Here is a 23,048-nt window from a genome sequence, read left to right on the forward strand (position 1 = left end):
TCAATGGACAATGCTGATATCTTGACAGCAGAGTGGCTTAAAGATAAATTAATTGATTTTATATAAGCCTAACAAAATAATATTTGCTATACTTGAATGGTTGTATTGAAATGTACAGTGGTAGATATTTATATTTCATTAATCCATCAATGGAAAAATGAAAAAACGCAATGCTATGCGAGTCTAACACGTCTAAATATTTCACAAGAATTCTCTTTAGTTCAGTCAAAACAACATTACACCACATCTAATTTGGCAGCCCATGTGTGCATTGTTTTCAGTATGGCTTTGATATTGCACTAGGAGACAGCTGATCACAGACGTTGTTTGCGATACTCATCGACATTCTCATATAAACACATCTATTCTAATATCAAAGCCACCAAAGTCATTTTTAAAACAACCCTCCCAAACAAAGCCATCCTACGAGGCAGAACTGAAATCTAGCTTTTGCTAAGTCACAACTTGACCTTAAAAACTGAATCTATTATCTGTCAGAGAATCCTGAATATTACAGGATTGGTCTCTGGTGATTAACCGCTCTACAGTTTCTGGGAAAGAGAAGGTTGAACGGGGAATGTAGAAATGCAGAATAAAACCCACATCCTCTGGAGAACAGAAAAGCAAATGTTTTTCTGGACGGTGAGTAATTCAGATGTCCTCCTTGATCCCCCTTCTTTCCATTTCCCTGCTGTGCAGAAAATTAAAGTCGCAAACCAATCAACCAGCTGCACTGAGCAATGGCACTCTCATTTCTCATTATACTGTAGGTATTGGGAAGAGGTCTATTTGGTATCAAGTCCACTAAACATTTATAAAGAGAAGTACAAATATTTTCTGAGCAGATTAGCAAATTAGACTTCCCTTTTACTAAGAAGACTGAGTGGAAATTACCCAACTAGCATTACCATAACCATTCTAACTGCAAAGCTGTGATCGTAGTGCCAGTAACTCCTCAAAAATCTGCAAGATGAGGTATTATTTATGTCCGTAGAGCAAATAGTTCCACTAATATCAGCACAGATGTACTTCTCAGAAAAGTGTATGGTCTTATTAACTGGTCTTATCCTGCAATAGTGTATGTGGATAACATCTTTTGAGGATACATCTGTACAACCACAAAAAAAAGTCACTTCCTCTTGGCATGGACTGAAACTGTGTGCTGCTTTATCTCTAATATTCTTTACTACTGTTTATTACTAATACTATTACAACTAATATTACTTCTTCTAGAGACTAAATTAGTGTGTTGCTTGTTCAGTTTTAGAATAAGCTGTTTATACCGTAGCATCTTCACAGAAGAAGTCAAATGTATGTGGGTCAATGGCGGGACGGGTCATTTTTTTGTCCAAAGGCCTACATTATAATAAAAAACAAAGATATGACATCCAAAGTATGTAAGGTAATATAACTAGATCACTTTTATTGAATCCAAAAGGTTTTAATTATATTTTGCTGCATATAAAGGTATTTTAAAGATTTTGAAGTGTCAAGTCATTCGGTTTAACCGTCCAAAGGCCAATACAGCCACTTCATTTGTAATTAAAATATCTTAAAATGTAACAAATGTATATATTTTTTATTCTAGCATGATTTTATAACATCATATATCAACATAGTGCAAAATGGTATTGAAACGATATGTAGAAGTCATTGCTTTGTCATGAGAAAAAATGTCCGGAAAAATTTATTTCATTGATGTCATTCGGTGTAACCAATATAAAGGGACCATTTTGGATCAAGTCATGCGGTCAGTATCATGTAACAGGATTTGACATCATTCAGACACCTGCAAAGGACCACATGGTCATGAAGCAAAGTAACTAACTCTTCATGTTTTCACTTGTTCATACGCAAACATGAATTTTATATTCTATGTTATATTCCATATAAAGCAAAGAAAATGTAATAATTTAAAAACTTGTACTAAATACAAAATGTTTAATTGTCCTTTTGTCTGCTAGCTAGCTAGATATCAGCCTGTTAACATTGCTTGAAAATATCGTCATTCGGTAAAACCAAAAGTGTCATTCTGTAAAACCGAAATTTTGGTTAAACCGACTGACTTTTTTGGTGACAAATTTTGTCCATCTTGTAAAACATGACAAAGCAGTGTTAATTGATTATAAAAACCACATAATTTTACTAAACTTAATAAAACATCAAAATTAATTATATCTCCATTATGTTTTTTTTTTACACTTTTAAAAACCTTAGTCGTCAATATAAACATGAGTAATAGGAATGCACAATATTCCAGCTGGCATTACTGACATCAATATTGTATATATAATCTACAATATTTAATAGGGTATGCTTACTTTTGCATAATTTTACATTTTACATGATTTAGATTTGTTAATCTGTTAATAAAGTTAATGTTTAATATCACAAATAATTTAATAACACTGCAATTAATGATATGTGAAAGTCATACTTTCACTGCTATTGTAGTCACACCTACATCCACTCTTAAAAGTATTTATATTTTTAATTTTTTAATACATAAAACAGTATAACATTTTAACGTAATGTAATATCTGATAAAATAATTGATGGCTTATCAGCATGGACCAGAATTTTAATACCAGTGAATCCCTAATGGGTATTTTTTTAAGGAAGTAGCAAGTTCTGAGTCACATGGTTCTTTAGATGATATATGAACAAAGAAGGGAAAAATGTGATTTTACTTTGTGGTTCTTCTTCATATAATTGCAAACTGTGTTAATCTAGCGGTACAATGTGCCTCAGGTGCCTCAGTGTGAACAGGCATGGTGCGTCTGAGGAAAAATATTGGCTCGTAATCTTTATGGGGTGTTTTGTGCATGCTGAGTACGAAAAGACGATACTCCACAAGGGTAAGATTAATTTCAAGGATTTTAATGAAACACTGAAATTAATTAAACTGGCACACTCGCCCTGTTCTTAAGGATTTACAATTTGTACTCCTAGGAGATTTTGGTAGACTTGTATCAAATGATAACTGACAGAGCTAAGGTCTTGGCAATTAAAATGGATCAAAACTGTAAAAGGCCACTACTGTTTGACTGTTGGGCACAGTGGTATCACACAGAGGTCACAAGCTGTCAAGACCAGATTAACAGTTGGAGGTGGGGAGGTTTGGTCCAGCCCAAATGGATTCAGTTTCTGTCATATGAGGGATCTTATGTGATTTTCATCTACATTTTATCCAAACTAAGCAAAAAAGAGGAAGTTTTTTTTTTTTAAATAGGAGGAAGAATGACATGCTCAAATGATATTCAGTTCAGAGGTTCGCACAAACTGAGAACAGTAAATTAATTGTTGACTTGATGGTTGGCGGAAAGAAAAACACAATTCTAAGAGATGGCAGAATTCTCAGAAGGACTGTCAGTGTAGTTGCTAATTTGATATTCATGTTGCCATAGGAACAACAATAAATAGATGAAACTTCAGTAAAGTTTCACACCAAGGATAACCAAAACCATAACTATAAAGTTTTAATAATCATCTTAATTCTATGAGAACAGCAGAGTCCACACCACAACTTTAATGAAAACGACACAGAGGAACAATATCCTCAGAATCACTTCCACAACAAATTTCTCCAGCTGATGAACGATAAAAACATTGACAGCCAATCAGAATCCACCCAACTTTAAAGTGCTCAAACATTTAACGCAGCAGACGACATTATTTTGCGTTGGTGTGAATGCTACTATAGATATACTTATCTTTATAGTTATCATTCTTGGTGCAAACAGGCCTTAAGATACAAATCAAGATATGCACATTCTCAAAACTCCACAGAAATACAAAAGCAAAACGAGGCAAATTCACTTGTCTTTTGTGCCTTATTTGTTAAGGGTCTTAAAATAGATTCCTTTAGCTTTTTAACAACAGCGCGGCTCATTGGCTTTTTCCACTCATCCATTTAAGTAACTACAGTTGCATTTATATTTCAGCAGGGGAGACGGGAAAAGCTCTACTCATTCATAAGAATATGTGGAAGTCATCATTTAACATTGAGTCTGAGCCAAAAGTAACATTAAAATTGATACTCTGACTACAGAAAGACCACAGGACCTAAAGTCAAGACTCTTTTGGGTTTCATGCCACAGGAGGACAAGCCCAAAGCTCGTATATCAATCCACATCAAAGAAAGATGATGAAAAAGAAGCAGTATGATGGTTTATACCATATGTAAGCTGGTAAAGATTTACTGCTATAGTGTTGCTTATGCTGCAGTAGATGCATTTCGGCGACTATTAGTTGGAAGGACTGTGAAACTCACTGCTTTTACATTTTTTTCATTTAATCTCCAGCAAAATCATAACATATTCCATTACCGTGATATGAAATTACTTATACCATCTGTGATGGATAGATTTTCGTCATCTTGCCCAACTTTAATGAGTATTGAACAGTATAAGTGACCCGGTAATTGAAAGCAATAAAAAAAAAAAAAAAATGAATTTCGAATTTCAGTTCCAATTATATTAAAACATGCTTCAAATGTCATTTTATAAAAGAAAAAACCCAGTGAACCAGTTTGTCCTTTCTGAACGTCAGCCTTTCTTCACGTAATGTCTATTTGTCCTCATATCTGTAGGGCGAGATGCATCATGCCCACGCACTTAGAAAATTGCTCATTAACTTGTTAAGTAATTCAACAGGTAATTCATCCCCACCAGAGATAATGATCTCATTTGTCACAGAGGGGCCCTAAATAACTGAACCATCAGATTACAAAAATAACCACTGCCATTGTAATGATCACACCTCACCATAAAAATCACTTTAACTGCTCCCTATTTCTTTTCATATGATTGCTGCTGCTGTTCTCGGCACAGTAGTACCTGATGTTCTTTTAAACCTTAAAAGAAAAGAATCAATTACATTATTTATTTTACTGGATTAGCGAGTTACATGGCTGACTGTTAAAAAAGGGCTTGTTAATATAAAGGAATTTTCCATATAGATTCCATATATATATTTCCATATAGACACAGATTCATAGTATTTACACTTTTGGGGGAAATCAACCTACTAATGGCTTCGTTGTTTTTGTATATTTAACAGGGATTCTGTAAAGTAGTTTAACAGTAATAAAAATTTTAAAAAAAAAATGACACCTTTTTAAAGTCTGACCTTAGTTTCAGTATGTCAGTGTGTTTATAATGGGCTCGGATCCAAAGAAGATCTATTGAAGTGCAAAGAAAATGAAAGAGAATTAAAATATCGGCACAAGAGAAGACAGAAGAATAAGATTTCAACATGAACTTTACTAATTATAATACAACAGGTAGCAATCCAAATAGGCAAGGGTAATGCACACAACACATTAATGTGTCCGGACACCGAACAGAACGCAGGCAGGAACATAAATACACAGTGATGATTGACAAACAATGCACAGCTGTGATGAATGAGTTAGTGTGTCCATGGTGACTGATGAGTGGTGGCAAATGAGAACAGGCGAAAACAAACAGAAGGTCCATGAAAACTGAAATTAAACTGAATAGAACGTGACGTAACGCCCCCTCCTGGCAAGGGGCGTCCTCACGGCGTAGCAGAGTGATGGCAGATGGAGGAGGTTTAGGAGGAGGACGAGAATGTGGTGAAGGGCTGGGAATAGAGTGTGGCGAAGTGATGGTAATGGAAGGACGATGAGATAAAGGGATGGTGATGGTGGGACGACGAGACCCCGATGTAGATGGTGGAGGAGTCCCAATAGCGCAGACCCAGAGCTTCCCAGAGCCGACAGCCCACGAAGGCGTGAAGAGCCAAGATGCAGTAGGTGTGGCTGCTGACATCTGGGGGAGGACCAACGGAGACGAGAGCCCAGGATCCGATGGCGCAGACGGAGGGTCGATGATGCTGAGCAACATCGCTGGTGCTGGAGACCCAGGCGATGTTGTGACGACAAGTGTCATAGGTGGAGACAGCGTACCCGAGGACTGGGGCGATGAGACCGAGGACAGGGGCGATCCTGAAGGAAGGAAGGAGCCCGCTGCAGCCGAAGGGGAGGAGGGACGGAGCATAGCGGATGGCCCATATGTCTGTGGCTTAAGCTGAGCGTCGACTGACCAAGGGGGAGCTGGGGGAACGAGGGAACCTGGTGGAGTCACTAGGCTGAGGGTCCCTGGAGGAGCCAAAGTGGGAAGAAGCCAGGACGGAGCCGACAGGTCGACGGGCCAAGATGGAACGAGGGAAACTGAGACCGGAGGTGGAGCTGCAGGATCCTCTGGCTCAGGCGCTGCAGATGGCTGCGCAGCCTGTGGCTCGACGTCCCGGCAGGGCATCTCTAGAGATGGCGCAGGGCTGCAAGCTTCTAGCAGCGGCGGAGCTGGAGGACTGGCAGAGCTCTGTGAAGAAGGTGATATCAGCCTGGGCAGGATGATGGTGAGTAGGGCACAGTCCAAACAAATCAAAGAGAAGAATAAATCCATATCGTTCATAATGCTATCTTTAAACGGCGATGAAGGAGATGATACAGGGTAGGCTTGGGTGGGGATCGATTCCTTCTCACTGGTGTCCAGCAGCCATTCCTCGGTTCCCGTTCCCTCATCCGCTGATGTCATGGGCACACACCCCTGGTCAGACTCGCTCGGGGGCTCAACTTCCGGTGTGATGGTGAACCCTGTCCTTTGGTCCTCAGGCTCTGGCTCACTCGTCACGGTGGATGGTCCCTTAACGTCTGCGGGTGGCTCTTGCGCATTTTCCGCGGTCGAAGGTGGTAACTTCGGCTCTGGGTCTGGCTGTGCCCTGGATCCGGGCCGCAAGCTCTACAGACACTTCAGCATGGCTTCCCTCCAATTCAGTCCGGTGGTGTCTGGGAGGTTTATGGGGTTGTGATAGTTAGCCCCGATCCAGAACAGGGTCTTTAGGGTCTCATCGTCGAGCGGGCTGGTGATGGCAAGACGGAAAATCCCAGAAATGAAGAAGAAAAAAATTGAGGCTCTCCTGAGCCACTGCAATAAATTGCGCACGTTCATCCATTATTGAAGGTCCGGTCATCTGTCACGGATGCGTGCAGGCAGGAAGACGAAGACACAGAAGAATAAGATTCCAACACAAGCTTTACAAAGTATAATCCAACAGGTAGCAATCCAAATTTGCCTATTTTAATCGCTACCTGTTGGATTAATGTAATGCACTTATGTGTTAATGTAATGCACACAACACATTAACATGACTGGACACCGAACAGAACGCAGGCAGGAACATAAATACACAGTGATGATTGACAAACAATGCACAGCTGTGATGAATGAGTTAGTGTCCATGGTGGCGGCAAATGAGAACAGGTAACACATGTGACTGACAAAAACAAATAGAAGATCCATGAAAACTGAAATTAAACTGAACAGAACATGGCACTAGGTAGATAAATTAAGAAGTTGAGGTACTTTGTATGACTTTTAAGATTTAGATTTTTTAATTGTAAAGTCAAGGTGCATTTTAAGCAAGCTAAATGTGTTCAGAGTACCGAACATCACCAGAGACCAATTAACAGAGCACACAACCAACAACTAACAAATCCTGCCCAATTACATCATGTCGGTCATCTCAGGTCTTCAGAGAGAGCACAAAGATACAAAGTCATCTCCCAAAGAAGCCTCAGCGAGGACAGGACTGGGTCGAGAAGGCTGACTCATAGTTATTTATAACAATTTAGCTCTTCCTCCCTCGTGGGAATATCCTGATTGGACTGAAGTTGTGTGTCTGAAAGTCTGGTTAAGTCTGGTTGGAGGAAAACAACTGTGTGTGTTTGTGCTATTGTTTCCCAACAGATTTGATTATAAAGGGGTTACCTATAGTTATGCCATCACTGATAAACAAGTCACAAATCATATAGCTGCCATTAAATAATATAATTATATTTCGGGATACATAAATATTAAATTTCTGGCTGATTTGAGTGGACAGCCAGTTGTACTAGTGTCTGAAAACCATACTGGACATTATCAAGTGCACTCATTCAATTCCATAATGCACCGCAATAACGAGTGTACAACCGATGTACACTCAACAGCTAGAGAATACCCATAATGCACTGTGAGGGCCGTGCTGAATGAATTCCTGCGTCTCGCCAGAAGATGGAGCCTGCAGTTGAATCCATTCATCCATTTTCTAAACCACTGGTCCAATGTTGGTATAGTGTAATATCATAGAGGTATAAATTCCTTTTTCATTGATTATTAAATTGTTTAATTAAGGTTTATACGTGCTAGTTTCTATGACAGAGTTCAAGATAAATCTTTTCATTACTGCTGGAGCTGCCAGTTTGCTAAGTTTCAAATGATTTTTAAAAATTAGAGTGAATTCGCACACTCGTTTTCATTCACTCCTTCAAGTGGACAAGTGGAGTAATGTAGGGAATAGTGAATGAGGGAATAGGGGGCGATTTCGAAAACAGCTACAGTCTTTGTCTGATCTTTATGTTGATATGGATGTTTCAGTTGTTGAAAAAGATGACTGGACTCACCTTTAGATTATATTCGCTTAAGAAAGACTTACCTGTGTTTCTCCATGTTTGTTCTGAGCTGAAAGCTTTGTTTATCCTGCATTTACCTGTCATTATTACCAAGAAAGATAAACGACTTTGTTTATCAGTTTTGTTATATATTGAGCTGCTTACCTGAATCTTCAGTTTTGTTATGATCTGCAAGTTGATCTCAAACACATGCCAGTGATTTTGTCCTGTTGAAGGAAAGAAGTTTTGTTATGAAGTGGAAAAGTAATTTTCAGTATTACTCACGTGTATCTCTAGTACATTCTGTGAATGCTCCATATTCTATTATACTGTTTATTCTAAAAGACTGTGTGATCAGCCAGCATCCTTACCTGTATACTTACCCTGTTATACATACCAGACTCTGCCTCTGCACTGCAATAAACTCCCACAATTGGGTTAATCTTTATCTTCTGTCTCAGTGTGTATCATTACAGAACGAGAGTGCACTATTGGAAGCAAACATTACCCACTTTATAGGTCGTATTTTGGTGTCTTCCCCACTCTGGCCCAAGATTTTCAGTCATGCCTTTAACCCAGATACAGGCAAAAGGCCTAATGGTCCCCCAGAGATCTAATGCCCTAGATATGCTTTCTGCCCCATTTCTGCCAGACCAAGAACCCTGAATCAATTCTATTGAGAAACCAATGAATCACCTTTCCAGCTGGATCAATATTTTAATCTAATACTATTAGGAAAGGAAGACAGCAGTGTCCTGAGACTGACCTTCTGGACAAGTATCCAGAGATTGCTTATCAATGAAACCCGGCTTTGCTGTTTTAGGCTGTAGCTACAGTACATGTTTTTGGGCTCATTTATTTATTTTTGGCTAATCTAAATCCCTCCATGGCACGTACAAGGCAAACAAAACTGATCCCAGACTTGTCACAAAGAGGAACATTTACCCCCACCAATATGTGACGCATTAACAGGTAGGGAACAGAGCGACCTGAGCGGACATGTCTATTAAGCATCTATTCTAAAAATAGGGTACACATACGAGTCCTGAATGAATAATGGAGAGGGCCCTCTAGGAACTCATCTCCTCAATGTCATCATCTGACCAGAAACCGACCTAATGATCACACACACAGAGCCAAAGGATGTCATGCATGATTAATAATGAGCAGCTCCTTATCGTCATATAATTCAGCAGCACTCAACCATCTACAAATCCAATTCTGATATCAATTTCAATCTACTGAGTCATATCTAGATGAAGATGTTAAAGCCATTATTTCATATGTAATAGAAATGGGCCAGTCAAGTACTCGTTCAACTGCCAATTAGTTGCTTATTGAGGTAGACTAGTTTGTCGTATTTTTATTTTTTTATTAGGCTATTTTTAATTTTTGGTGAAGCTTTAAAATTGAAAATTATTTGCCTTTAACGATACACTTCAAGACAATTACCGCCACACTTTACACCTGATTTTCCCATCATTTATTTGTCATAAATCGACAAGAATTTGAGGGGGAAATCGCATTCACATCTAGATTAAAAATATGCCTTGTTTTTAGAAATCTGGTTACCTTATATGACATATCACACAATACATAAGCCTATGTGGTCTATGTTAATGAAACCGCTAATTACAAACAAACGTGAAACTGGGTCATTTGTTTAGCATTTGTCGGAACTGTCTGTTCAGTACATCAGTGGGATTTTCCATGCTATCCAAATGTAACATTTGCTTACTAGCATGCTGCCCACGTCCAGATGGTAAGAGTTTGCAGTGCGGCCCAGTAAGATCTGGATAACACAAGTGTTTCCCAGAGATCCCGTGTACATATGAGCTGCTCTCCACATTCTTATAACCCTCTATTCCATTTTAGCTGCTTTCTGGTTTGAAATGAACACTTGTCAGGCACTCTACATCCTTTTCTACATCAAATAATCAAAATAATAGTATTGTCTGGGTTGAATACATTGGTTTTGGTTAAGGAGAAAGTGTAAAGGCATCTGTGAAATCTTTTTTTGAACACCTAGCATTTGTTTTCCGTCGGCAACACATTTAGGCTGAAGAAAAAAAAGCTAAATTGATATGGCTGTTTTTGAGATGTTAAATCATTTGCCAATTTTAAATTACCTGTGTATTAATTCTGCTGGTACACACGACGATATGACATTTTAAAAGCTGAACTCGTCTCTCATCGTGAATGTCCCTGTAGAAAACCGCTTATCTCGTTGAGTCGTGACCGGCACGCGCTGAATTTTGATAACGGCGGGAAACCCCTCAGGACTTTAATCATGCGCGTTCACTTTTGGCCAACAGAGGGAGACATTTGTAACGGTTTCAGTGATCTTCTGGCACAGTGATTTTTTTTTCCAAGAACGAAATTTAATTTTCCAAAATGAGGAAATATAGCCTGTGTGATCGTCTTGTGTGATCTTCAGCTTAGCTGTGACTAATGTTTTTAGCACAAATGTAGCCTAGCATTTAATTTGATTTCTTATTTGATCAAAATTATGACAGCCTACATTACCACACTACTGGCTGTCTTCAGATCATAACTAACATTATATAAATTAAATAGCATATAATAAAAAGAAAACAAATAAAACAAACATTTTGAAAAGAAACATTTTGTCAAACCCATAAGATTTTCTGTTTGACTGTGGGATGGAGCTTAAAATCAATTGTCAAAATTCATAGATTCATGCTAATGAATGGTAGATTTGCCATAGTTATAATAAACATAGATACATTTCTGTATCAACATGGATACATGATTATAATAATAATAATAATAATTATATATATATATATATATATATATATATATATATATATATATATATAAACTTATTCAGTTTGTTCCTAGTAGGCTTACTCAGGCATCAGCTCAGATATATATGGGAGATACAATGTCTAACCAGTAGGTGGCACTGTCATTACAATTATCATAATTTCTGGTGTGTGCTGATGTTTGGGTAGCCTATGATCGTGACTTACGTCATGTCATGAATTTCCTATAACTGACACGTTCATCCAAATCTACATAAAATATTTGTAGAACCATTTGTAGCCTAGTTAATTAATCGTATTCATAGCTAGATTTAAAATAAGGTGTTTTGACGAAATTAAAAGCCTCCTTTAGGTAACTGTGTTTACGTTAGGCCTATCTACTGTCACATGTAGTCTAAATGATTGGTGAAAATATGTAGGCCTACAAGTTCTTCTGTAAACAATAACTCCTACGTAGGTTTAGGACGATAATTTTGCTAAAGATACACAATGGCCTGGGGCAAAAAAGATCATATGTTCACAGTTCCACAGAAGCAATTATATCTTCATTGTGATCAATTGTGTTTGAGCTTACGGCTAATTTCCAGCAACTGGAATTCATCTTTTGTTTTTTAGGCAGTAACAGACCGATATCAGTTATACTGGCCAGTTAATCGTTGCATCAATGATACTATGATGGTTTAAAATACATTGGAAGCAGATAAGATAAGCCAGATGATATGTGAAGCATTAAGCTATCCGGTTCACCCATAAATAAACAGGAATCTGATAAGTTGAAGGCCAAAAAGCAGCTTGTAGTTAGTTGGAAAGTAACAGATTTCACCAGTTATGCGGATATTTGTTGAAGAAAGACTTATGTGGAAAATGTATGTGTGTACGGGTGTTCTTAAAACTAGCCTCAAGAATCACTGTTGAATAAACCAAAAATGAAAGTACACACTTACAGTGCAGAAATGCTCCACCCCAAAGGTCTTATCACATAAATAGGATAGTAAATTCTTTCATTGATAACATGCCAGAAACATTTCTAAAGGCACTGAATTACAGGCCATTCTTAAATCAAGAACCCAACCATTCGATTGAATGAAACAAAAGACACCAACCCAATAATGTGAGACATTGTTGAAGTTAATGACATTATGACATGTACAACTCCTCTAATCTCATGGAATAACACATTGGCTGTACATATTAATACATTACCAGAACAAATTGGATGGGATAAGGAAGGATTACTGAAATATGTAGGGCAATGGTCTGGAATGGAACAAACATTGGCACACTTGATAAAATTCAGCTCATTGTTATTAAGAAATGAGTGAAGAAACATTTAGAAACATTCATCAAAGAATAAGGAAAAGCTTTTCAGTTTCTACGTTAAACTTTCTGAGTCTCTTTACATTTTGCTCTGGCCAGACTGATTTAGAGGTGAGGGGAAAAAAAAGAAAGAAAAAAACTGGTTCACTTCCTCCGCCGGATACCTTTCACATTGCCACTGGCCTACTTCACTAATGGCAGTTTATTTTGTTCAGGTCAAGTTTTCACCTCAACTGCGTTCAGCTCAATTGAGCCCAAACAACACTGCTGTTGTGAAACTGCCTGACTGACTGGACACGAGGGCAACATTTGCTCACTAACAGACTGACTGTGACACAAAAGTTTTGATTACAGAATAACACAAGCCCAACACAGTGTCCTGACTTTGAATTTACGTGTTACATGATCTTAAAAATCTTTTGATATAAATGCTGAAATGTTTGAAACTGTGTGTAGACTCTTTCAATACCTGACCTGACCTTACTAATCAAAAATAATCAAACAAGCACTTCAATAAATATATTAATCATTTATTACTTCTACTATTTGTACAAAAGGGGCATTTTTTCAATTCTTAGTAAACTTTTTTCATTTCACATTGTTTGTGAACAACACAAGTACAGAGTCATATCAAGAGTAAAAATAAATGGATATAAGGGAGATCTTTTTTTTCTTGAGGCACATTTTACGAATATTTTCCACTTAGAGGAAAATCTGGCATTTATACTTGTAAACAATACTGTTTAGTATGGAAGCCCGTTTTCCGCCACTAAATAAAAAACAAGTATTTTAATTTGTATTTGTAAAAACAGTAATTGCGACTTTTTATATCGCAATTCTGACTTTATCTCGCAATTGCGAGTTTATATCTCACATTTCTGACTTTTTTTCTCGCAATTGTGTGATATAAAGTCACAATTCTGAGATATAAACTTGCAATTGTGAGAAAAAAAGTCAGAATTGCAAGAAAAAAGAATTGACTTTATATATAACGCAATTGCGAGTTTATATCTCAGAATTCTTACTTTTTTCTCACAATTACGAGTTATAAAGTCAGAATTGCGAGAAAAAAAGATAAAAAGTTGCAATTACTGTTTTTATTTTTTTTATTTAGTGGCGGAAACGGGCTTCCATAGTTTAGTCCCCTAACACCACCAATTATGTGACTGATGCACAGGAAGTGATGCAATACAGGTGTACATTAACATGCATTGACCATGTTTATACACAAACAAAAAGGTTTTTAAACATGTACAGTATGTAATGTATAAATACACACGGCAAAATGGTTTAAAATCGATTAAGGTTTAATACTCTAACAGAATGAACATTTCTCACAATTTATTAAAGAAATAAAATGGAATGAAAACTTTTGAGCCCACTTACATTGAGATTTATAAGCCCATTGTATAGAACACATTCCTGGGAACAATAAGATTCTACAACCTCTTCCTGCTGGTGACGTATGTAGAGCACAGGGCACTGTGTGCAGCCTATGACACACTTTCACTCCTACAATCACATTCAGCCTCAAGGCACTGTAATACAATCATTTACATATGCGTAACTGTAATCCAGGTGCTGTACTATTAAAAAGTAAATCCATACATTTTCCAAAATCCTTGTCCTATTTAGGGTCAAGGGGATACTGGAGCCAAAGAGCCAGACAATGGCATAACTGCAATTTTAGTTTCAAAAGATATGAATACATGTCTCATTTTTATAATTTTGATAACATCTGATCAATAAGTGGCGCAGTCCTGAAATGCCTTAAAGGGTTAATTCACCCAAAAATGAAAATTCTGTCATCATTTACTCACCCTCAAGTTGTTCCAAACCTATATAAATTTCTTAAACCTGTATAACCTGTATAAATTTCTGCTGAACACAAAGGAAGATATTTGGAAGAATGTTTATAACCAATCAGCTCTCGCCCCCCCATTGACTACCGTTTTTGCTACTATGGAGACGAGATCTGTTTGGTTACAAACATTCTTCCAAATATCTTGACACGCATACAGGTTTGAAACAACTTGAGGGTGAGTAAATGATAACAAAATTTTCATTTTTGGGTGAACTATCCCTTTAAGCACCATGTAGCTATGTTTCCATCCAAAGTTGCGAATTTTACTTATGCGCAAAATTGGAATATCGCATAAAACATTTGCGAATAAAGCACAGTTTCCATCACGTGTTCAAGATAACAAAATCGTCACTTCCTAGGAAATTGGCGCAAAATATCTGTAATAAAAATTGAAAATGCTGCAATCGAGGAAGCAATTCCTCCTTCTTAAAAGACTTGCACCTTAGACCGCGCAGCTGAAACGCAATAAAGCTGTCATGTTGTCTTGCGCTCGGATGCTGGTGTTTGGGAACGCAGTCATGTGAGATGTTTCTGGGAGGACAGACTTTGGCTCAGGCATTTTGATGATCAAACCAACATTAGTTTGCTGGTTAGTCCAGTTATCCAATCACATCCACTGTTGAGGCAAAGTCTTTTGAGTTTTTTGCTGCGCATCAAGGGATTTATTCGGTAAATGTGTTTCCATTGTAGTTTATGCGCATGTCTTCTTATCGGATGTATCCACTTGAATTGAGCGCATAAGTCGTTTTTAGAATTTATGCACATCTTGGCGTTTCCATCCAGCATTTTTTTTTATAATCACAAAATGCGCATAAAAATAAGTGGATGGAAACATAGCTAATGATACAGTACATACAAAGTTTCATTTCACAATCCAACAGCATTGCCAGTTCCTACTTGTCCTTTCCCGACAGAGGGATGGAGTTTCCCATGCACCAAAAAATCTGCCCTGATTTCAATAAACAGTTTTTTGAAATCAAAATGAATAAATCATAATTGTCTTAAGAGCTTTACACGTCATTGTCGACCCAGGCTTGATAACCTAAATTTAAAACATTTAATAGCCAATACATTGAGTATTACACGGTTTTAAACTGGATTTCAAACCCAGTCCATTTGACACTGACTTGCTTTGTCAAATGCCAAATTTAAAAGTGCAGAAGAAATTTTGCATGCAAAACTATCAATAGTGTAGCGATATATGAAGCATAGCTCACACAGAAGTCACTTTCAAGAAGTTTTTTGTGGGACATTCACGTGACCAACTGCGAAATCTGTGTGGGGAGATTTTTCGCAAATATGCGCAATTCCTGATTTTCAGGATTTAAATATTCGCAATTTCGCACACCTTGAGAAGACAATCAGCACAGTAAAATGATAAAAATGACATATAACATCAACAAATTTCATACAGAATAAATGAAGTTGGCTATATCAGTCATGCACCATTTAAATGCAAATATAATTTGAAGACTTTCAATAAAGGAATGCAAAAATGTGGCACATATTAAGACAGACAGGGCTCGAGGCAAAGTGGCGTGTGACGTTAAACATCTCTAATAAGTATTTTAACATTGTACAAGTAAACTTTACATATAAACTTGTAATACATCCAGTAAAATCTTCCCTATCCCATTATGTACATTAATACATTTATACACGGCTTTAAAACATGAGCATTCTATATCTGCCACAACTGCACTTGTTGTATCATGTTTACAGACGTGGTGACAAATAATAATTGCATCTCTATGAAGTCAAACGAACCACATACAGACCTCAATGACCCTTTCTAAAAACAATTCAGCCTGTGTGCATTTGGAAAAGGCACACGCGCTGCTGGTTCACCTCGAAACCAGCGTGCGGCTGGGACGCTTGTTTTGTGGCCGGTTGGAGGAGCATCAAGGAATTTCAGGAGGTGCTACTTCTCTTCCTGGTTCGAGGTTTCCTCAGCATCACCTCCTCCTCTTGATCGCTCTCACACTCTCTTTCGAACATGGCCACTGTGCGCCCTACATAGCCCATCTTGGGTTTATCCTGTAAACCCCGACAAAGATAGTGAGATGCATTCGTAAAATGGTATTCAACAGATACCAACATGATCTTGAGATCTAAGATATTAGAGGGTCGCTCTTGTGATTTAACAGGTCATATTATTATCTGGAGAATGCTGGACCTACCAGACAATTAAGTTTAACAGAGTATAATTGAGCAGGGCTCATGCAGTACCTGTGGTTTGGGGTGACCTTTCTTCATCATGCGTGTCAAGTGATTGCAGAGGGCCACGATTCTGAAAGAAAGCTATTGGAGAGCAGGGAGAAAATTTAATTAACTTTTATTTTAGACTAAACACTATCATTCAAAAGTTTGGGGTCAGTAAGATTTTTTTTTTTTTTTTTTTTTTTTTAAGAAAAAAGTTTATTTTTAAGAAACATCTTGATCAAAAGTGGCAGTAAAGACATTTATGATGTTACAAAAGATTTCTTATCCAAATAAATGCTGTTCTTTCAAACTTTCAATTCAAAGAATCCTGGAAAACGGTTTTCAAAGATATTAAGCAGCAACTGTTTTTAACACTGATAATAATAAGAAATGTTTCTTGAGCAAATCACCATATGTGACTCGTGCTGGCAAAATGAGTCGCAATGAGCAAATTTTCAAAAATGAGTTATCGTTATTCTCTATTAAAAAAACTTCAAAATGATGTTTGATTTGAAGTCGATAGATTCAGCAAAGTCAATTTTGAGAAAAATCTAGTTAAAGTTTTCTGAGGGTTCCAAAACAAAATCATCTAGCAATACCTTAAAATCCCTGGTAATACCACCAAATTTGGCACAAACCAAATCAAAACCCATATCTATAGGAAAAATATCTATATTCAACTTTATTTTTCCATGATTCCCCAATTGACCCTTCGCCGGGAGTTTGATTGACAAGCGATCTAACCAATCATAACGCCGAATCTGCCATTTTGTCATTTACATCTTTCCGCGTTTGAAACAACATTCCTTCTCATGTTCATTCATGTTTATTTGATGCTATGAATTAACTAGTAGAAAGAGATGATTGGCTCACGAGCCGCTTCAGCTGAGGCGCTACAGCAATCTGTCACAACACATTAAAGAGCCACAAAACGGTTTTTATTGTTCGAATTTCTTAAAAAATTACACAACTTGAAAGCTGGGACTTTGTTTAATATCATAAGTAACCTGCTCTGTCTTGTCTGTCGACGTGTTGTCAGTGTCTTCTTTGATTCTTTGCAGTGCCATGGCTTGGCGGACAAAGCAACAGTAACTAAGGGGGGCGGGTCAAGGGTCAATTGTTTGATTAACATTAATGAAACAGACAGAATATATATACTGTATCACATGGATCTAATATAATGTTACACATTAGATGTTTTTCCCCATCAGTTAACCAAACATTCATTTAAGACATAACATATAATGTTTGCGTGAATACTCGCCAAGGCAGATTTTTTGAAAAACTGTAATTCTGTGTATATCGGGATTGCGCGCTGTCTGAGGCGTCTTTGTGCGCGCGCATTGGATGTGTCAGTCAGCGCGAGTAAGATCGTTTTGTTTACATCCACATGTGTTTGAAATCACATTTCATTGGTTCAGACTCGAGAATTCGCTATGGATATTCACAAAGTTGGAATGCTGTGCTTTACAACATCAAACTTGTGCTGAGGGAAGCGCCAGTCATCTAGAAGCGAACAGAGAAAAACTGCATTTTTCATGGTCAAATGAAAAGGTACTCCTCTCAGAAAATGTACAAATAAAGATACTTTTAGAAGTTTAATTGCTATTTGGAGCATTGGGATCGCTAGACAAGGGCTTAATTAACTAATTTTTGTGAAAACCTCAATTTCGAAAAAAATTTACATTTTCACTTGTTTTGCCTGTAGCTCGCATTCCGACTCATTTTGCCAGCACGGGTCACATATTAGAATGATTTCTGAAGAATCATGTGACACTGAAGACTGGAGTAATGATGCTAAAAAGATTCAGCTTTACCATGACTGGAATAAATTACATTTGAAAATATATTAAAATAGGAAACATATTTAAAATTGTAATCATATTTCACAATATTACTGTTTGTACTGTATTTTTGATCAAATAAAAAAGAGACTTTTTTCAAAAACATCTTACAGACCTTCAAGTAGTTTTCAGCTGCAAATAGCACACATTATTTCAACCCCCTCATAGTAATTTTGAAATGCATATGCTTATAATTTTAACAAATAACTAAGTAAATTCTAGTAGTATCAGAGTTTCCATGTGCCTTACAAATAAAATAACACATTAAGTTGGACACAATGAAAAATCACAAATAACAATCAAAATTTCTCTCAACCCTGTTAACATTTAAAAAGTTTTAGCACTGAAGCATATTCATTTTCATGTAACACATATTCACTATTAACTATGACTTTTGCCTCAATAAACTCTTAATTTACTGCTTATTATTGGTTAGTAAGGCAGTTGGTGTAGCGTTTAAGTTTAGGCATTGGGTAGGATTTAGGGATGTAAAATATGCTACTGCATAATAAGGCATTAATATGTGCTTTATAAGTACTAATTAACAGCCAATATGCAAGCTAATAAGCAACTAGTTAAAAGTGAGAATTGTTACTAAAGTGTTACCACATTGAACTTTACAATATTAAAAATCAATGGTAAAATGTCTAAAAACAGCCTTAAAAATGTTATTAAATCAGGTCACATTTACAGTCAGTATTCTTGTTCTTTTTGTCAAAAAATTATATTTCTGTCATGACAACTCTTGGAGCGTTTGGCATGGTAATGGATATGACGATGTTGATATGTTTGGTCTTGGCAGAATAGATACAACTGCTACAGCAAATGCTGACCAAGTATTTGAAGGTTGAACAGCGAGCTCATTGGCTACTGATACAGCAGGAACCAATCAGCTGTGCTTTATAGAGAATGGAATGATTGCAAGCAGGTGAGTTAAGGACCAATCAGCCTGTGCCATCTAGAGTTTCATGACAGAACTTTGTATTTTTATACTGTAAAAGGAACCTCAAACAGGCCACTCCCCCCAATCCCTATTTTACTTAAAGGTGTTGAGATGTCCCAACAGGGTTGAACAGAAAGTGCAGAGACACACATATATTTTATAAGTATCAATAAAAATGTACTGGAGACACATACAGCACCATTTCAAGATCTAAAGCGATGTATAACTCCTACCTGCCACCTCCTTCGGGCATACTGTCTCCTGAAGTTCTCAATGTTCACCACAGATTGTCGTCGCACCAGGGCTTGTCGGGGGTTTATGGGCTAAAGGAAAAACACAATCAGATTGTTGTTACCATTCAATAAACTGTAAGTCTTAGGATTTCCCCATTTTATCAACTACCAGCTGAAAAATCTTAAGTCTGACTGCTTCTCCTCTACAATATGCGGTATCACTCGTGTCTGTAGCACAAAGAATGCTACAGATGTTCACTATTTAGGGTTAAGGCTTTGTTCAAATCACTAGCCCAAAGTATAAGCAATAGTAAAAGTGATGCCTTAGCCAATAGCACATGACTGCACAAGTTCCAAGAAATACACACCCCTGAGGGACTGAATACACTTCATCTCCCTCTATCCCACAACGCACCATGGCCAGCTGCAGGACTAATGATCAGTGTGAGGTATATAATCATCATTCCAGTGCTTTATTCAGTGTAGAAAGAAATTATATCACTGTTTACATCATGACATGCTGAAGAAAACTTCGTCCAAGTGCTGTCGTTCACAAATCAATGCACATCACATATCACAAATATGACTTTTGAATGAAATTAAAGTAGAAAGTAACAGGAATATACATTAAATTACATGTGCAAGAAAGAAAAGTCAGTTTAAATGTAAAATTAAAATGTAATGTCTCTAAAAGTACTTCAAATAGATGCATTAAAAATAAATTAGAGAACTTAAAACTGCTTATAAGAGAGAAAAAACATTTTTTTGGGGCAAAATCAAATTTATGGCCCCTGTAAACAAAAGAAAAACAACCCATGCATAAAGATGACAAAAGGAATGAAATCAGAAAGGCTGGCATCATCTCAACTGTTCAATCTTGCCGTTAAAAAAGGAAAGAAATGTTTTATAGATGTTTGGTCAGTATTTGACCATAAATAACAAAAAACTTAAATAATACTGACAAGAACAACCATATTGATGAATATGTTAAATGCAAAAGTATGCTCTTGAATGCAGTAGGGTACCAACATGTGCATAACTTAAATATTTTATAGTCTCGAGTATATACAAAACAAGCAAGTTACAAATAAACAGCAACATTTTATGCAAAACTAACTTTAAAAGAAGGTACTACAGTACTACATTTTTGAGGTACTACTGTAAAATTAATTTTAAAAATGTCTCAAAAGTGTCTCAGTCTAAAGTTTAATTGAGATAATGATCTTTAACCTTCAAACCTGTATGACTTTCTTTCTTCTGTGGAATAAAAAGATATTTTAAAGAATGTTGGTAATCAAACATTTTTGGTAACCATTGAATAGACAAAAAACAAAAAACAAAACCTGAGACATTTCTCAAAATATCTTCTTTTATGTTCCACCCAAGAAAGAAAGTCATACAGGTTTGGAATGACATGAGGGTAAGTAAATCAAGACAAAATTAGATCTTTAAATCTTTAAAATATTACTATTGTCCAAAATGTGGGGGGGCAAACTTATACATTTCTTTCACAGCGGTTGCGACTCCACTATCTACGCCACTGACTTCACATCCTGCAATGCTCCTAATCTCAGTGTATAACCACTGCAGTCTAATCTCCATTAGCTAGACTCAGAGATGTTGGGTTGTGCTCGAGGACATAGTTCGCTCCCACAAGCCCTGCTCAACAGCTCCTTCAGGGCCTCGTTCACCTCATTGTTCAGTGCTGAGATGGAACCCAAGCCCCTATTCCCAGCCTCTCCGTTTAGTGATCCCATAACCTCCTGCAGCCAGTGGAGTTCTGCGTTCAGCTCCTGTCTGAGAGAGCTCAGGTGGGCTTCTCTAGTCAGGTAGCGTCTGTCAATGCTGGCTAAGTTGGCGTCGGTTGTCCTCAAGTCCTCCTGGAGGCCTTTCCTCAACGCCTTCGCTTTGCGGAACTCATAGCGCACCTGCGAGATCTCCTGCCGGATGCTCTCGCTTTCCTCTTTATACCAAGTTTCCTTCTCGCTGTAGATGGAAAGAAGAGCCTCGACGTCATCCTGAAGGGATTCGCGCTTCTGAGCCACATTTTCGAGACCCATTTCCACCAACGAGATGTCCTCCAGAACGTTGGCGAAACGCTCAAAGTTGACATAGGTGTTGTTGGGGGGCATGCTGGAGTGGGATTGAATGGTGTACTCTTTCAGGCGTTTGGTCTTCAGTTGCTCTGATTCCACTTTCGTTTGCGCCTCTAGGGTGGCGCTGCTGTCCTCCGGCTGTTCGTGGGTCTTCGCATAGAGAAATTAGGAGGAAGAATGATTAAGAAGCCAGTTCACTTTTTCACCAAGGAGTCAAAGCACTCAACTCACGCAAGGGTAAACAGCGGACCCAGGCAGGAGGAAGTGGAGTTAATGCTGGTCTCGGATCAAAGGGACGGTGGTGTTAGGATGAGGAGAACAGCATGGTAAACACTGGATTGAGTCGTCTCTACAGTCCATTCATCGATTAGAAGAATTCATCGACATGCGAAGGCTTCCATGATGAACACATGCATACGTGCATCTAGTAGTTGGCCAACAAGGTAATACCAGGATAACTGGATAGTTCACCCAAAAATGAAAATTCAGGCATCATTTACTCACCCTCATATCATTCCAGATATTTTTAAGGATTTTTAAACTGTTTTTGCTTGTGCAAGAATCCAAAACAAAGATTCAAAATATCTTCTTTTGAGTTCAAATACTAGAGAAATTCAAACAGGTTTGGAACGACATGAGGTTGAGTAAATGATGACAGAATGTTCATTTGTGGTTGAACTTTCACTTTAATTGCACATTTCATATGGAGTGTGTCATATGTCATAAAGCATGTTTACAGTAAGTTTGCCTGTCAAGTTTCGTTGTTAATGATGTGTGTAAAACCCAGGTCAGTTCACTCTGAACAGCAGAGCAAAGTTCAACACTCATATATGTTATAATGCCAGTAAGAATCACTGATTTCAAATAAGTCGAACAAGCATAGATATACATGCTTTCAATTGTGCATGTTTCAGGCATAATCCAAGAGTAAATTACCTTAATCCAGGGGTGGTTGAGTGCGTCTTGTATCTTAAGCCTCTTTCTGCAAAGAAAACAGACAAAGCAATCTAAAGGTAAATGCAAGAAAAGAAAAAAATTAAAGAAACTTAGAAAAATATGAGGCATACTAGATCTGTGGAATGCTACCGTAGAACATAATACAGGATACTGGTAATACTGGTATGAGTATGGAAGCTTGTTTCCACCACTAAATAAAAAAATAAAAAGGTAATTGCGACATTTTATCTCACAATTCTGACTTTTTTCTCGCAATTGCGAGTTTATGCCATGCAATTCTGACTTTATATCTCACAATTTTTACTTTTTTTTCTCAGAATTGCGAGATATAAAGTCATTTGCGTC

General features: G+C 37.4%; 2 protein-coding genes across 3 annotated transcripts in view; both read right to left on the reverse strand.

Annotated features, from left to right (window-relative positions):
• Positions 1 to 2,787: 2,787 nt before the first annotated feature.
• On the reverse strand, positions 2,788 to 10,703 carry LOC127507759 (uncharacterized). Its single transcript, XM_051885053.1, has 2 exons — positions 10,588 to 10,703; positions 2,788 to 8,685 (listed from the first exon to the last, which is right to left on the reverse strand). Exon 2 carries the CDS (start codon positions 6,561 to 6,563, stop codon positions 5,271 to 5,273), a length of 1,293 nt encoding a protein of 430 aa, XP_051741013.1. The 5' UTR covers positions 6,564 to 8,685; positions 10,588 to 10,703; the 3' UTR covers positions 2,788 to 5,270.
• Positions 10,704 to 13,078: 2,375 nt separating this feature from the next.
• dapk2b (death-associated protein kinase 2b) overlaps positions 13,079 to 23,048 on the reverse strand; it is a 41,529-nt gene continuing 31,559 nt past the window's right edge. Inside the window, exons 9-12 of one of the 2 annotated variants that reach the window (XM_051883865.1) lie at positions 22,683 to 22,728; positions 19,651 to 19,740; positions 16,658 to 16,729; positions 13,079 to 16,465 (exon numbers count right to left, since the gene is read on the reverse strand). In XM_051883865.1, coding sequence (XP_051739825.1) covers positions 16,340 to 16,465; positions 16,658 to 16,729; positions 19,651 to 19,740; positions 22,683 to 22,728 — 334 coding nt within the window. In that variant the 3' untranslated portion in view covers positions 13,079 to 16,339. Of the gene's footprint in view, positions 16,466 to 16,657; positions 16,730 to 19,650; positions 19,741 to 21,689; positions 22,205 to 22,682; positions 22,729 to 23,048 lie in introns of those variants that run through there. The other variant, XM_051883866.1, reaches the window with a different exon arrangement.

Source organism: Ctenopharyngodon idella, chromosome 24 (genome assembly GCF_019924925.1).
Source record: "Ctenopharyngodon idella isolate HZGC_01 chromosome 24, HZGC01, whole genome shotgun sequence".
Classification (NCBI taxonomy): domain Eukaryota; kingdom Metazoa; phylum Chordata; class Actinopteri; order Cypriniformes; family Xenocyprididae; genus Ctenopharyngodon; species Ctenopharyngodon idella.